The sequence below is a fragment of the Sitophilus oryzae genome, unplaced genomic scaffold, assembly GCF_002938485.1.
Source record: "Sitophilus oryzae breed Bouriz unplaced genomic scaffold, Soryzae_2.0 scaffold_807_pilon_pilon, whole genome shotgun sequence".
Lineage (NCBI taxonomy): Eukaryota > Metazoa > Arthropoda > Insecta > Coleoptera > Curculionidae > Sitophilus > Sitophilus oryzae.
Window position 1 is genome coordinate 410201 of NW_022147425.1, and position 17460 is coordinate 427660.

General features: G+C 35.3%; 1 protein-coding gene across 1 annotated transcript; it reads right to left on the bottom strand.

Annotated features, from left to right (window-relative positions):
• Nucleotides 1–11374: 11374 nt before the first annotated feature.
• On the bottom strand, nucleotides 11375–11809 carry LOC115888707. Its single transcript, XM_030908506.1, has one exon. It carries the CDS (start codon nucleotides 11807–11809, stop codon nucleotides 11375–11377), a length of 435 nt encoding a protein of 144 aa, XP_030764366.1.
• Between the last annotated feature and the right edge of the window lie 5651 nt (nucleotides 11810–17460).

Consider the following 17460-nt stretch of genomic DNA (forward strand, 5'->3'; position numbering starts at 1 on the left):
AAGGATGCGGTTAGTTGTATACAGACAGCTTGGGCGCTTTAAGAAGCATTACCATGCAATCAGTGGGATCGAAAACTGTGATCGACTACCCAGAAGCACTGTCCTGGCTGCGTCAAGGCGGGCGTGCTGGATGCCAGGCCACAGCAATGTGGTTGGCAATCAAGAAGCAGGCAGACTCGCCAAAAAGAAGGCCAGGGGTGAGGCCTTGGCAGATGACCCACCACTTGTGACGATCAACGCACTGAAGGAAGCTATAGGAACTACCATTAAGACCAAGCAGCAGGAGACGTGGCAACAACACCGTGAGGACTGCGCTACAGCTCGAAGACTATGGCTAGTGGTAGATAGTAAAAAGACAAAACAACTACTGTAGCACAAAAAGAACCTAGTACGCATAATTGTAGGTGTCATCACTGGAAACTGCCCCACGGGGGTAAACCTCGTGAGATGGAACATTTCCAACGACGACTACTGCAGAGAATGCGGAGGAGAAGAAGAAACCATAGAGCACCTGCTGTGCGACTGTCCAGCACTGTAATACCGACGCTTTAAACCTTTAGGGCAAGGTTTTTTGGAAGGACTAGAAGAAGCAGCAGAAGCCAACATCAGCGACATCGGGAACTTTATAAAGAGCAGGAAGTGCTTTGACGCAAAGAAAGAATGAGAGGAAGGTTTGGTACAACAACATAACCTGTGCCGTAATGCTCTGTGTCGTTCGTGTATTTGAGACTTGAAACAAAGTCTTTATAAAATTCACATTCCTTTATTAATTTATTGCGATCTCTCTATCTTTTACTGTTTCTTTTTTCTCTATTTTCTCTTCCCTTTCACTTCTTAGTCCCGATTCCGCGCCAATAAATATTCAATAACCGATCCCTCAAAAAGTTTATTTCTAGTTTTTTCAATTTTCACTCGTATTTTTACTTAACTCTGAATCGCGTGGGTCTTTTGAAATTTAAATTTTTATTTAAAATTTTCGAGGGGCCCCGACCACCGCGTGTACAGCCACGCTACGAATACGTATTAATCTGTGAGGCGATACGAAAAATTGCACTTTGTACTTTAACAAAGCTCCCCTTTTCGATCGAGACGAAAAGGTAGAGGAAATATATGGCGCTTTTTCAGAAAGCCTCTACGTTCTCTACGAGGCCGCAACAAGAGCGGCGTAGTCTTATTGGCGATCTTCCATTTACTTGTTCCATGTTACTATGTCGTTGCATTATTCACAAATACGTTATGGAGATACTCTTTAAGAAGTTCTTCTCTAGTTACGTATGCGGTTTGATATACAGGGTATCCCAGGCTGAGCGTGCATTAGAAATTTCTAAAGAACTGCAATATCTAGATCGGAGATTTTTTGCAAGAACAGTTAACCTAATAGGACTGCTCATTCAGCCGAAAGTGTCTGCAAGGTGTATACGAAAACTCCTAGCTTTGTGACGTCATTCTAGTTCTTGTCGTGATAGTGTGTGTGTTATTGGTTGCCGTATACAAAACATTCATTATTTAGTTTATTTATGTTTTATTTATATTATACCTTATATGTATGCAGTATAGAAAATTAACTGTATAAATCGTATTAAATACTCGGATAATGCATTATTAAGAACAGCAGTTCCCAGCATCACCTTTTGCAGGCATTCTTTTTAGAGTACTTCCATATTTTGCTTTAAAATAATTAATAAACAATATCGTAGGCACTTAGTAAGCACTTTGTCACAATCCACAACACAAAATGGACGTATTTTTACACTCTATTAGAGCTCTAAAAACTTTAAAAACACCTTTTTCACATTTAACATCTACAATATAATTAACTCAAAATTTCTCAGCTGTTGTTATGTTGATAAGTTTTCCATAGGCAACCAATAATACACACTATCATGACAAGGACTACAATAACGTCACAACTGTCAGCTGAAGCGCGGGAAGAGGCGAACGTACCTCTTATAAAGATGAGCAATCATAGACTTAAAATAAAATATAGACTGAGCATCTCATTCATAAATAGCTGGAACATGCGGTCAGACACTGTCTTGTTATTGTTGTGTTATTGTTTTAGGTTATAACGAGTGCAACACGAGCGATAGATAGGTTGTCTCTGTCGTAACGGTCGTTCCCTGACGACTCTGCCGAGAAACACAACACTGTCTTTCGTTTCTCAAGTACACCTGAACTCTCCGTCCCATAGCCGGGTAATTTTTTTATTTTAATGAAGCTATAATTAAATTAAAAATATATCGTATTTAAACTTTTTTATATTTTATTAAGATTTACGACAGCTTTTTAAATAAAAGTTTAGAAAAAACGTCTTAGAGTCCAAAAAGGATAAAAATAATAAAATACACGTTATAGAAGAAATTTTATAATCGAAATTACGTAATTTTTGAAATTAATAATAAATTATTAATTTTAGTCAAACATTTACAACCCCTAATATTAATCAAAACAGGATCTATTCCACAGATATAATAGAATCGGCGACAGGGAGAGAAAAAAAAAAATATGATTGTTGTAATTTTTTTTCTGGTTAAGTGATGTCTTATGTAAATTAGAGAAAACATAAATCTGTTCCATTAAAGCAAGGAAGATGATAGGAAGTGGATAAAAACTACATTTATTTAACTCGGTACTGTCTTTATTATACCGGGTGCGTCCCAAAAGTGGCTCATCCCCATAATTTTTTTATATTTTCAAATAAAAAAACAATATTTAGCATGTTAGTATATGACATAAATTAGGATTGATTGACGCATTCAATTGTTTTTGGTCACTTCCTGTTTCACCGGAAATGACTATAACTTTTAATTTTTAAACGGCACCCTTGGTATATTTCTACTTTATTCGATAGAAAATGACACTCTGAATAGAATGACATATAATATGTCAACTTTTGACATTTTCGCATATGGTTTAATTGTAATTGTAACACGCGGTTCATAACGACAATTTGACTCGAAATACCAAGACTGTGGTATCAATATATTCATAAAAAAATGCTTTTTCCAAATATGCTAATGAGCCACCCTTGTTCCATTTGAAAAAATTGACATACGTATGATTAAAAATACGATTTGTACATCTTTTAACCGGCCTAGACAAGACACGAAACCTATTAGACGATCAAAACTATTTTTCCAAGGCTCCTTGATTAAAACTTAGTGTTTTTAACAACACCATGGCACCCTGGATTGAAATTTAAAATAGGATATGTTTTTAAGCGACAATGTCAAAAGTTGACATATGATATGTCATTCTATTCAGAGTGTCATTTTTTATCGAATAAAGTAGCAATATACCGAGGGTGCCTTTAAAAATCAAAAGATGTAATCATTTTGGTGAAACAGGAAGAGACCAAAAACAATTGAATACGTCAATAAATCCTAATTTATGTCATATACCTACTAACATACAAATCTGTTTTATTATCTGAAAAAATAAAAAAGTTGTAGGGGGTGAGCCACTTTTGAGACGACCCGGTATATTAAAAAATATTGTTTCATAATGTAATATCATTTTAAAATTCTTGTATGTTATTTTAGATTCTGAAGATAATTTTAGAATAAACCGGAATATATTTTTAATAAAAACATTATTAATTATTAACAGGGTTATAATTATGATTTTGTTACAATGTCAGTAAGTAAATAATGTAATGTAAGAGAAAAAATTCAGATTTTACATTTTACTAAAACATTATCTAAATAAGCGCCTTTCTACAACAACGCCACTGACTCCCAATGGGTAAATTGAGAGTTGCCTACCGGTCAAAAGTCGTTTCAAGACTTAAAAGGATTATTTAAGTCAAATTTCTTGCAAATTTGGCACTGGCGAACCATATTTTATAGTTTTTGAACAGAAAAAGTCAATAAAATAAACACTTAAGGACTAAAAGCTAAGAAAATGCGTTAATACAGCCGGGGAGATAGCGGCAACAAAGCTTTACCGCACACGTGCGACACGTACTACAAGGTAATAAATGAATGAATAGGCTCCCTCGCCTCTAATCGGTGTTGTCATATTGTAAAGAACTTATCCTTATTAAACAGTATCCCACTTATAATTTAGTAGTATAAGGACTATTTAATACATCTATGGAATATTAAAACCTACTTTATTAAACTGTAGTATTAATATCTCAATATATGGGTATAACAAGAAAAAAAATATTGATAATATTAAAGACGTGACAACATAGGCTGGATGAGGAAGGCTCGGTCGACTGTACCCAGAAGTAAACATGTGTACAAAAAAGGTTGTTTGTCCGCGTTGAGATGTAAATAGTGTAGTCTATATTTTATTTTAAGTCTATGTGAGCAATACTATTAGTTTACCGTTCTTGGATTTCTTGCACATCATTGTTTTATAACGAGATCTATCGATTAAAAATATTTTCAATATGGCGGCACTTCCGGAAAATACCGAAAGTTGACAGCACATCATGAAAATTAAAACCTAAGTTAAAACTTTATAAACTCACCTCAAAATATTTTGAGGGTTCTCATGAAAAACAAATCCAGTTCCGCCTTGCTCAAACAATGTATTTTTTAGACATTTGCTGTAAAATGAAAGTGGATTGTTAATACCACCCACTTAATGTTTAATGGGTTAATACTTATTTTCAAGAGCTAATGGTACATCAAGTGCTTTATTCTATAGATTAATTAATGGGCATTAGTAACGGAGGAAAAGCAAAATAGATCTAAGCGACAAACAAAGGAAATATTGAAGAGTCAAGAGAGAATAATCGACTAGAAACTAATAATTATCAAGAAAGTGCCAGAGTATTCCTTCTAGACTTAAAAGGAAACAACTTTGTTCCTAATAATTCCCCAGCGAAATAATTTCCTTACGTAATAACAACTTGGAGGACCCTAAATTAGAGGGTGTAGGTATATCAAATTATCAGAGAAATGCCGCCATCCACGTTATATAAACACTTCCAGTTGTTAAATTTCATATTTCTAATCACTTTATATTATGGTGTCGTCAATTAGAGTAAATCATCTACAGGTTAAGCCACTGCACGATAGTCAGCATGCATATAGAGCGGGCAGATCCACAGAAACTGCTCTGTACCAGTTAACTGAGCTAATACAGGCAAGCCTGGATAGCAAAGAAACAGCACTTTGTGCCTTCTTGGACATTGCAGGGGCGTTTCACAATATACCTCACAAGGTGGTCAAGCGATCTCTTGAAACAAGAGGGGCGAACAGTACGATAATTCGCTGGTTTTGGGAAATGCTCTCAACACGAACAGCAGAGGCTGAGATAGGTACCAAAACTGTAGTTGTTAAAACAACGCAAGGAACTCCACAAGGTGGAGTGACCTCCCCCCTACTGTGGAGCTTGGTAGTGGATGAACTACTGGAAGAATTAACTCTAGCGGGAATACACTGCATAGGGTACGCAGATGACATAGTCATCATTGCACAGGGGAAACATGAAGGCACCCTGTGTGATATTATCCAAAGAGGATTCCGCATCGCTGAGAGATGGTGCAGGACTGTCGGGCTGAGTATTAACTCAGATAAAACCGCAGTAGTGCCATTCACCAGAAAGCGAAGTTTGAAAAACTTGAAAAGAATCCATCTAGATGGAAAGGAAATACTGCCATCACAGGAAGTGAAATATCTGGGAATAACCCTGGATAGTAAACTTCTCTGGAACAGGCATATTAAGAACATTACCAGCAAAGCCACAAAGGCTCTCATGATATGCAGAAGACTGGCGGGAAATAGGTGGGGCTGCGCCCCTAACATTTTGCGCTGGATGTATACCATGATAGTAAGACCCATGATTACTTATGGAGCAGTTGCTTGGTATACAAAACTAGAGCAACGTACAGCAAGGCAAACCCTGTGCAAAGTACAGAGACTGGCATGTATCTGCATCACAGGTGCCATGAGAACATGTCCAACAGCAGCAATGGAGGTCATTCTAGACCTAACACCACTGCATATTGTCGTCGGTAGTTATGCCAATGCGACAATGATTAGAATGGTCATTGACGGAAACAGTACTGGGAGAATTTTCAGGTCAGGGGCTTGGAACACCCTCAAAAAGAAAATTCCACTTCTCCAACTCCCAGTGGATGACATACCAAGAATTTACAACTTTGAGAAACACCTCACTGTAGTATTGAGTAATAAAAAGGATTGGAAGAAAGAAACGCTTACTCAGCATATAAAAGACCATACCATCACGTGGTATACTGATGCTTCCAAAACCAAAGCAGGGACAGGGATAGGAGTATTTGGGCCGAAAACTGAATACTCCGAACCAATGGGCACCTACCCCAGTATCCTTCAGGCAGAAATTTGCGCTATCGAAAGATGCGTACAATTTATCTTGGATAGGAACTATCGAAAACAGGAAATTGCCATCCTATCCGATAGTCAAGCAGCACTTAACGCGATCAACTCAGTAACCATCAATTCGAAGTTGGTCAAAGAATGCCTAGAGAAGCTCAACAAATTAGGCAAAGAAAATAAAGTCCTCCTACTCTGGGTGCCTGCTCACCAAGGGATAGAAGGCAATGAAAAAGCAAATGATCTAGCTAGGAAAGGAGCGAACACTGCACTAACTGGGCCAGAACCGTTCTGTTTTCCAAACGGGAACAACTGAAAGCGGAACTGAAGAATCTGGAAGACTCCATCCGTAACTTGGAATGGGTGTCCTCCAACGGTCTAAGACACTCGAAAAAGTTCCTTAGAACTTATGACCGAGAAAAATCAAAGGTTTTCCTTGATTTAAGTAAAAACAATCTTCGGATTGTCACGGGGTTTCTAACAGGACACTGTCTCCTCAACGAACACCTCAGTAGGCTGAAACTGAGAAACAACGGCGAATGCAGATTTTGTGGGGAAAAGGGGAAACACCAGAACACCTTATCACTGAGTGCGCCGAGACGACGACCATTCGTGCCATGAACCTTGGCACGTCTGATGTCGAGGATGGAGAGCTGGCCTCTGTGGAGCCGTCTCAGATACTGGCTTTTCTTAAAGCCCTGAGACTGTATGATGAGTTATAACTCGTTATAACTCAAGAAAGGGGAACACACAATAGATCTATAAGGTCGCGGTGATTAACTCCCCTTCTAAACATTCTACATTCTACATGGTGTCGTCAATTATGTGGAAGTTTTGACCTAGATCATATATACTTACGTGGATAAGTAAATCATTATGGAAACTGTTGCAAACATATCAACGACTTCCGTTTCTGTTCTTTTTTTTTGTTGCGTGTGCATGTAGAGATGCGTCTGTTCTATCTATTCTTGTCGAGGACCTATCCTCCACGCGCCAAATTTGAACATTAATTTTAAAAATTCAATTTGTAAAATGCTTATATTTGAACAATAAATTGAATGTTTACTGTCACAAAAATTAAATTATATAAAAAATATATTTAGCCACTCTGTACGAATATCAATATTAGGAAATCTAACCAGAAAGTATGCCATGCGGTTTAATATAAATAAAAGAACAACTGAATACTTTACTTGGCCATGAAAAGATAATTCGGGGACCTTTATATTAGAACTTCCACGCACCAAACACTTTCTAGTCATTTTTACGAGTATTTAGAAAGTCCAACGAAAAACAATTTGAAATATAATTACACAAACTTAAAATTAACTTCTCACTGAACACACTTGGCATCCTTGGCTGTATAAAATCGATCGATAAAAGAGTAATTAATACAATTTTTAAAATAAAAAACAAGCGTCGTTACACAATGGAAATAAGATTATGACATAGATAAATGCAACAAGTTTAGATTGGAAAGCCCGTAAAAATTTTAGGTCGCGAAATTATTTTGGGTCGCGTTTGTGATGGCGTTATACGCGATCTGGCGCTGCTATAGCGGTTGCTAAGAACAACGGCAAACAAAAACAGAAATAATTTTCTCTTGTCAAAGTCAGAATCTTCAAAAATCATAATAATCTTTCAAAATCTAAACCGCTCTCATTAAAGAAATTCCGAAAAGTGTTTATAGCGTCCATTTTCAAAATAATTATTGCTATCTTGTGAGTTTAATTCAAGTTTTATTTACTCCAACCGGTGATAATTGTGAAAAAGTGGCATTAAAAACTTAAAAAGGATCCATCGTGGATCGTGGCATAACGTCGGTTTCCAATGTTTCATAGGTATTTCATACATGCGTCCTTATATAAAATAAAGTTTCTTGTATGCAACACACTGTATTTTATTTATAAAATTAAACGAAAATAATAATAAATTTGAATAAACAATATTTGGCGATATAATTCCGGAAAAAGCCGAACCGCTCCGAAATTTTCAAAACTTTTTGGGTCGCGACCGTTGCGAGAATAGCGCCAAATAGTGTTTACATTGTCCTTATGGGCACTTTCCAATCTAAACTTGTTTCATTTATCTATGGATTATGACAAGATTATGACAATATGATGAGAATGAAAAGTTGGTTTCCATAACAATATATAATATTGTACTTTCTAATGGTATAATTTGTACTTTCTAAACCGTATAAAATTGTGATTATTTTAGAAATACATGCAACTTTTAATGTGCATGCGCAAAGTAAGGTCCTCGGGAAGGAACGTATATTGTTTATAAATAAGCCAGATCAGTTGATATATTTTGGTTGTCTCAACAATATCATACCGTGTTTTCGTTTATTACCAATCGTTTTTCATTAATTACCAAGTTTATAAAAAAGTCTATATCTCTGTGGCAGATTCATCTCTTCAAAACAGTCTTATGAGTATTCCGCCACTAGTACTGTAAGAAAATTAGTCAGCAGTGATTTGCTAGTAAATAAATTTGCCTAACGGTCAAAAATAACTTAATGTTTCGGGAAGTATATCTCTTCCTGTAATATATAAGGTAAAATCAAAAAGCCTCAAACTTTCTGTATGATTACTTTTAATTTTTACGTATGTTATGTTCCCAAGCAGCATTTGGACGTCGGGGCAACGTTGTGTCACGTGACCAAACGTCGGGGCGCAACGTCGGCACAACCTCGTGCCAACCCTAGTCTGCACTAGTTTGGAGAATCATTTTTGGGTCGAAACGACGTGGGATACCGACGTTGGTTAGTAGCCTAATTTAGTACAAACTGCAACGTTGTTTAAAATCCTAATTCACAGAAATACAAAACTATAATAATATGGCGTCTAAGTCGCATTTTATTCTAAATTGAGATAATTATAGTTAAAATATTATTTTTATGATTTAGTTAGAGACATATGTCAGATGGCAGTAAAGGAAAACAAAACAAAAGTATTTAAGTGTGGAGGATGTTTGAAGATCATAATTATTGAAACACTTTAACCAACTCTGTAACTCGTTACCCAAGGCAAAAAAGTTAAACGCAAACAACTTTATTGATAAATTTATTGTTTCTACTTTGAAAAATACTAATGGGCTTTAACATTAAAGAAGTTTTAAAAAAATTTTTTTTTTGGTAAAATGAGAATAATTTATTCGCAGTCGAAAAAAAAATCCGCGTGTTGTTTAGGGTCAAATATTTCAAGTTAATGTATTAAAAAAGCAGGAATTGCTCTTTTAGGAACGAAATATTTTCTTATTCAACAACATGGCGGCTTTCACTTTGTTGTTTTGGAGATTAAGATGGAGTAGTTCGAGTAGTCGCATACTGGACTAATAAAGTCGCAGTTCAGCCTTAACAGGTAGTATACTACTCGCAAGATTGCCTAATTTAGTCATCCTAGAATCTAGCTTGTGCCGCCCTCTATATTCTAAATAAACGAGGGAGTGGATAAAGTATCGGTAATATGTCGATGTATATTTAAATTTATTTATATGTGCCTTTCTTACGTCCCATTTTAATTAAGTTTTTTTTTATAAAAACAAAAACAGCACTGAACTGTCTGACTGAACAGAACAATGAAGTGAAAATTTAAGAATTAAGGTTATGGTTCAATACAGTTGCAAAAAGGTAGTGGCTCGACGTCCTACCAACGTAAGAATAAGGAAATCTAAACAACGTTGGAATTAGTAAAACAGACGACGTTTACATAACGTTGGAATAGGTCCTGAAAGTGACGTCGGAAAACTCTTTATTGCCCAACATTGTAACTACGTTGCCCGAATCACCTAAAGATTACTTAAGCAAAAAAGGTTACAAGACAACGTTTATTCGACGTCGCAGAAGCTTTTACTTTGTTGTAGTACAAGTTCAACGTCGGCACAACGTTACAACAACGTTTACATTTATTTTAATATCCAAGGTACAGAGCTAACTATTTTTTGTAACTAATCCAACGTTGTGTTTAGTAAACACGTGGTCGCAAGTCGTGAAAATGCTACTTGGGTTTATTTATGTTATGTTCTTTAAAATCAAAGAAGCGATTGCCATACCTTACTAACATGTACAGATGCATGAGCAATACATTTATTTTTATTAGATTGTATTAAAAAAGCCTTTTTTATTTTTCTTTTAGAGGCTATCGCTTCTTTCATTATAATTCTTGAGCTGTTAAAATCTACTCCGTGCCCTGTGTCCCATGAATGCTGATAAATCTTATGAAACATGTAAACTCATCGGCAAAAGTCTTGCACCCCCTTACTATTTCAATAAAAAATTACATTCCAAACTAATTTTTCGTGCAAATCAATAGATGCTAAAGTTATATTAAAAAATAACACAAAAAATGGAAAACTTTCACCAAGTTTAATAATATATTTTGCCAAAATATAAAAAATGCAAATTCCATGAAAAAAATATTTGACAAAAAAGAGAAAATAAATAATAAATTCTGACAAAGTTAAGGTTACTAATATAAAGTATTGCCTCCTCGATTTGTTATGAGTGTATCAAGTCGTCGGGGCATCCCCACTATAAGGCTATTTATGGTTTCTTGAGGTAAGTTCTGCCATTCCTCTTGAGCGGCAATGATCAACTCCTGGCGATTTGTTGGTGGGTTATTTTTGCGAAATACAGCTCTGGCGATGTAGTCCCAGACATGTTCAATAGGATTCATGTCGGGGGAGAGTGGAGGCCAGTCCAGACGAGTTATTTCCCCTTCATTTAATGCTTCCTGGACTATCCTAGCTCTGTGAGGACGAGCGTTATCATCCATGAGCATAAAATTGTTGCCGATTTCTTCTCGCAGTGGATAAATTATTGGTCTGATTACAGTTTCCACATACAAATGGGCGTTCATCACCTCAGGAATATGAATGAGCTATGTTTGCCTATTGTACATGATGCCACCCCAGAACATCTCAGTTCCTCCTTGATAAGGAGCAACAGCAAAGGCTGTATTCAAGCGATGCTGCCTCCTTGCCTCCCTCCACACTCGCTGACGATAGTCATCACTGATCAAACCTATCCTGGTTTCGTCAGTGAAAATTACGTTTCTCCACTAAGGTAATAACCAGGTCTGGTGTTCTCTAGCCCACTGTAGCCTCCTTTGTCTATGATGTAAAGTTAATAGAGGGACTCGCAATGGACGTCTACGCCGCAATCCAGCATTAGAAAGTCGCCTGGAAATGGTTCGGCTTGATATCACTTGGTCGTAAGTTCGTTTAAACTGAGATCGTCTCTCTAGAATTGGAACTGACCGATTTCTTCTGGCAAATTGAGCCAAGTAGCGATTCTGTCGTTCAGTCGTTATCCTTGGACGGCCCAACCTAGGACGAGATCTTACATTTCCGGTGTCCATATACCGTTGTATAATTCGGCTGACAGTACTTCGCACTAAATTTAAACGATCAGCAATTTGATGCCTGCTGAGACCTTCTTCATGCAAAGCGATAATTCGGGCCCTATCGAAGGCAAAAATTTCGTGCCCTGGCATTTTTGTCGCCTTTCACAATACTTACTACAAGATTGAACTCGAACTGAGAAACAAAATTTGACCGTAAATAGCAAAACCATACACATTCCATCGATAAGGTTTTCTTTCATTGCTTTTATGACCTATTTTTTGTAGACACATATTAAGGTATTTGTACACACAGCCTCAACAATATGCTATGCAAAGAAATAAATTTGTCTGGGGGGTGCAAGACTTTTGCCGATGAGTGTAAAATTTAAATATTGATATGCTTCGTCCATAATTGAACGTTTTATTTAAAAAGGAGAAACTACTATGTCTGTGTTAATTCTTGTTTTCTAAATATAAGATGACGCTTTAAATATTTCTACATTTCATTCTATCTGAAAATAAATATAATTACTGCTGAACGTTTAGCAAAACAAGACATTTCTGCTGGTATCTGCGTCTGTTCAATTTCCAATTGATATATATTTTTAGCCAAGTACATGTTATTTTCCGTTTGTCTGTAATTTGTTTTACGTACTTCAATAACATACCGCCTAAGCTCGATGACCCCAGTCTACTTTACATCAAAAATGAATCACACAGCTAAATCGTTCAGAGTAATAATCATTGTTTACATATTTTTATTCAGTCCAGTGTTTCACATCCAGAGCATTTCCCCTGTTCCGCCTAATATTCTTCCATTTATTGAAATTTGAATATACAGGGTGTCCTAGAAATAAGTGCAAGTATTTTATCTGGTAATATATAGTATTTTGTTTAAAATTAAAACCTAGGAACTAGTGCGGTTCCAGTCCGAAGGGTTTGGACTAAAATTAATATATTTTGTTAATGGTCAAGCTTTCGGAATTTATTTATTCCATCCTCGGGACATCAACGTGCTAAAAAACTTTTTTTAAAAACTATATTAAAAAATAGGCTTAACGGATACATTGAAGACTCCACAGTAGTAGTGGGAACTATCGAATGAATACTATCGAAACATTCGATAGTTGCAATTCATTCGAATAATTCGATAGTTAGTAAGAAAACATTCGTTGAAAACTATTTGAATAAAAAATATCGAATAGATCCGTCATCTGCCTTGAAATATTGTATTCTAGTAATTCGGCAGCAAAAACCATTCATTTATAAAATTCATTCATTTATGAAATTCATTTATTCGTCAGGATCAATTATAATAAAATATTAACTGAATGTTTCTTTCCGAGAAACCCGACAGCGGTCGGTGGCAATGCTATGAAAGAAGCCGGCATCTTTGATTTTGTGCGGAGTCAGATATAGATAAGGACACATTATTTTTTTTATTGAGGTGCTAGTATTTACACAAAAAATACATTATGAAGGGCGCTGTTGCCATATTTTGGTATTAGTTGATATTAGCAAAGAATATTATTGTTTGGCTTTAGTTAGTTAGGGATAGTATGTCTATATATTCTGCATTTTTTTATTAATATTCTATTGTTACACTGCAATAATACTTGTTATTTTGGATGTAGGAAAATAAGTTTTAATGTTTTTAAGCAAAGACTGGTTTAATAAATAATAATAACAGTAATAATTTGTTATACCTATTAACAATAAAATTTAAAATCATTTAATATAAATATTTTTTTTAGTCTCTAAATTTTTTGTGTGTGGCAACGTTGGTTTATTAAATAATAATAATTACAGAACTAATTTGTTATATTAACAACAAATTTTAAAATCATGAAATATAAACATTTATTAATTTTCTAAGCATGCAGTGTAATGGAAGAAAAATATAAATAAAAAATTAGAAATCAAAATTATTTATATTAGGTCCTTTATATTACTATTTAAAAATTATATTTACTTTTACTGGCATTTACTTTAAAAAATAAATGAAATATTTCTTCGCAAAAAACTACATGTAAGAGAATTAGCATAAACAAAATAAAAACATCGTTAACTTTTTTTTTAATTGGCACGTGTAAAACTTTCATTTTAATTTTCTCAACCCATAGTTTGAGTTCAATAACCAAGTTCAACTAATTCATATTATTAAAACATCCAAAATACAAATATGTATTTTTAAAATTAATTGTAAGTTCATCTCATCTCTCTTAAAAATTGCTACTTCTCAAAATTTCCCATTAAAAAATAGACCATATACCATATAAAATTAAATAATTGAAAGATCGGACTACGGAAAACCACACAAATTTTCGGAAAAATTTTGACCACCTGCACATGCACACAATCGTCAATAAATAAAATTAAAAAATAACTACTATTTTAATAAACGCAAAAATAGCACAGTATTTATACGGCGAAGTTATAAAAATTTGGAAGAACTAATAATGCACTGACGCATACAAAAATCAAAGGAATACTAAATTTCATTTGTCAAAAGCATTCGATAGTCGTGGCTCAACGATAACCATTTAGTCGCACAGCGAGGTTGTCCCATATGCTTTAGTATACAAATGAATGAATGATTTTATTCGAATAAAACCATTCGATAGTTGAAATCATTCATTCATTAATCATTCGATAGTCTAATTCATTCGATAGTTCCCATCGCTACTCCACAGTAAAACCATCACTGACCAGTAAATAACCACATTATGGGCTATCATGGGGCGAATAAACCGCCTGATTATTAATTAAAACATTGGAAATAATTGCGAAATTTTCTCCAATGTCTCAAAATGTCAAAAGTAGCAAAATAAGCGTTCGGCATTTAACGTTTTATGTAAAACTGGTTAGGTATTTTTACACAAATTAGGAAATTAAAGATAAAGGATTATACTATATCCATAATGTAGCACATTTTTAGACAACTTCTTTAATTTTAAGATTTTGAAGGTCAAACACAACAAAATATTCCTATATGTTTGGATTAAATTTTCTCGAAAATAAAGACATAAATTAAAATTCCGTTACAATACGAAAATAGATTGAAGTTTTGTGATTACAGTGATATATAATTTATATGGTTTTGTAACAAATTGCTTGCTATTTTATGGCAAATTCTGAAGCTCTGCAAACCTTAACCAAGCCTTAATCATGTGTGTTTGGAATTTTGGGTGTGGCTTAACAAGACAAGATCGGGCTAAACCTTAGGCAGATTTCTGAAATATAATATATATTTCCTTAGGCCACACACCCGCTTTACCCGACCCCTGAGAGCGACCCGAACGGTACAGCATAATAGACTCTTAAAGACTTTCTACCAACGCGGGGGCGTATTAACTCAACATCTAAATATTCCGAGATCGACATTCCAGCAAAACGCATAGTTTTCTGCCACCTTAATATCCTTGGACACAGTCTTTTGCCACATTTGTCCGTAGTCTTCTTTGACACATCCCAATTATATTGAATAAAACAAATATTTTTTCACCTTTTCGAATTTTGTGAATCAGCTCTAAGAATCTAATACAGGGTATTAGATTCAGGGTGACAATTTGAAAACGAACAGTATTTAATATTACATCAACCGATGATAGTATGAAATAGTGATGGGTTGTTATTTAACTATCTGTTATTTTATAACAATTATTTAGAAATAACATAACGCAACCGTTACTGCTTTTAAAAAATAACAGATATAAAATAACGACACGCAGAGATCGAGTGTTCGTGAAACGAAGTCGGCGCTCTGCACCGCCACGAAATTCGATGCTGCTCGAAGCAATTCCAAAAAACAACTAGTATGGATGGAAGGGATCTCAGATGGAAAACCTATTATTTCGACAACCATCGATACAGGCGGCCAGATACAACGGACAACGGAGTGGGGTATGCGCTACGGCGCGGCGCGTCGTGTTGGGCTGACAACAGCTTAAAAATAATAGGATATAAAAGAAGCAGCTTTTTTGAAACAGTTGCGGGCATAACGCCTGGCTGTCGAGATAACAGGAGTGGGAAAGGAGCGCTGCTGCATCGGTCGATTGTCGATGGAGGCTCGCAACGGGTTGGAGAATAACGCATCAGTTGTTTTAGCTATGTTGTTTTTTACCTGTTACGAGCATAACAGAACGGCGTTCGAGATAACCGGAGGTTTGAAACAGGTTGGAGAATAACGCATCAGTTGTTTTAGATACATATTGTTTTTCAACCTGTTACGAGCATAACGGGCGGAGGTCGAGATATTATGGCGCTGTATGTTTCAATACTTTGTTATTAAGTTTCAATATTTAAGTATTTATTTATTCTGAAAAATTTTCAGAATAATATTTTAAGATTTTTGAAAATGTATACAGGGTGTTTTGAAAATCTGGTCATTGATTAATCATGATCCTGCTTAAAGCCCTTGACGTAAAAAGCTGATTTTTTGGAAAACGGATTGACTTTAGGGTGTAGAGGTGCGATAAGAAGGGATTTTTCGAAACTCAAATTCTAAGGGGTGAAACCACCCTCAAATATTAGAATATTTTTATTTAAAACTGGTGAGTTTTTCGAAAAACTCTTAGACACGTATATTTTATTTTGTTGTTTTACATATTTTGAGATTTTTACAAAAATATATACAGGGTGTTTCATAAAATATGACCACTGAGTAATCACTATTCTGCTTAAACTGCTTGACGTTTAAAGCTGATTTTTGGTAAACGGATTGACTGTGGGGTGTAGAGGTGCGATAAGGAGGGGTTTCTCGAATCTCAAATTCTAAGAGGGTGAAAACGCCCCTCAAATATTACAATATTTATTATTCAAAAACGGTTAGTCTTTCGGGAAAACGATTGGACACGCATAATTTATTTTGTTTTTTACATATTTTGAAATTTTTAAAAAATAATACAGGGTGTTCCAAAAAGTTGAGTAATTGATTAACCACGATTCTGCTTAAACTGCTCGATGTTTAAAGCATATTTTTGGCAAATGTGAGAAAATTTTATCCAGTTTGTATGTTAATGGAAATTCTTGCTTTGCTTTATCATCACCATTACAAATTAATAATTCGATGCGAACGAAGTCGCGGGTACAACTTAACAAGTATAGCTAGAGACGTGAGAAATATAAAATAAGAGACGTCGGGGGGCGCAGTGGACATCCCACAAATTTGCTTCAATCAGATTTTTCGTAGCGTAACTGCATCTCTCTTCCGCCGAATGCGTTCTCTCTCTATCGTGTGCGCGACCGGTGCTATCCCCAAGTCTCTTCCTATATTTGTCAAACTGTACATGCTAGTTTAAGTGTAAAATTAATTCGAACTCTAGTGTGTAGTTGGTTTACTTATGAAGAATATACTACACATTTTCTTATATTGCTATTTTTTGACCGCAAATGGTAAAATCATAACGAAGAGCTTCTCGCCCGTCGAGTGAGATGCACCCTGTACACTGCTACGCAATTCAGAATCTACGCGGATCGAGGGGTAGGGCGTAGGCAGATCGGAATTTATAGATATAGACGAGTGGCGGCATTTTGGCTTTTTTATATCGCAATTTGTAAACAGCGCTTATTTGTAAACAACCCCCGTTTTTAGAGAGGTATTTTAGATAACAATCGATATTTAGAAATGTTATGACACCCTGGAAATACTACCACCGGGCACGTCATTGTTGCAACTGCGTTAATACGCCTGGCGGTGACCGCCTCATATTCTTTCAGATATTTAGCAATAAAATAAAGAAACCTGTTATTTTTAAGCTGTTATTTTAAGCTGTTTTTTATAAATAACTATAACAGTTTCA

Excerpts from the sequence above, each read along its gene's own strand:
- LOC115888707 (XM_030908506.1), bottom strand. The coding sequence starts at position 11,809 with ATGCCAGGGCACGAAATTTTTGCCTTCGATAGGGCCCGAATTATCGCT.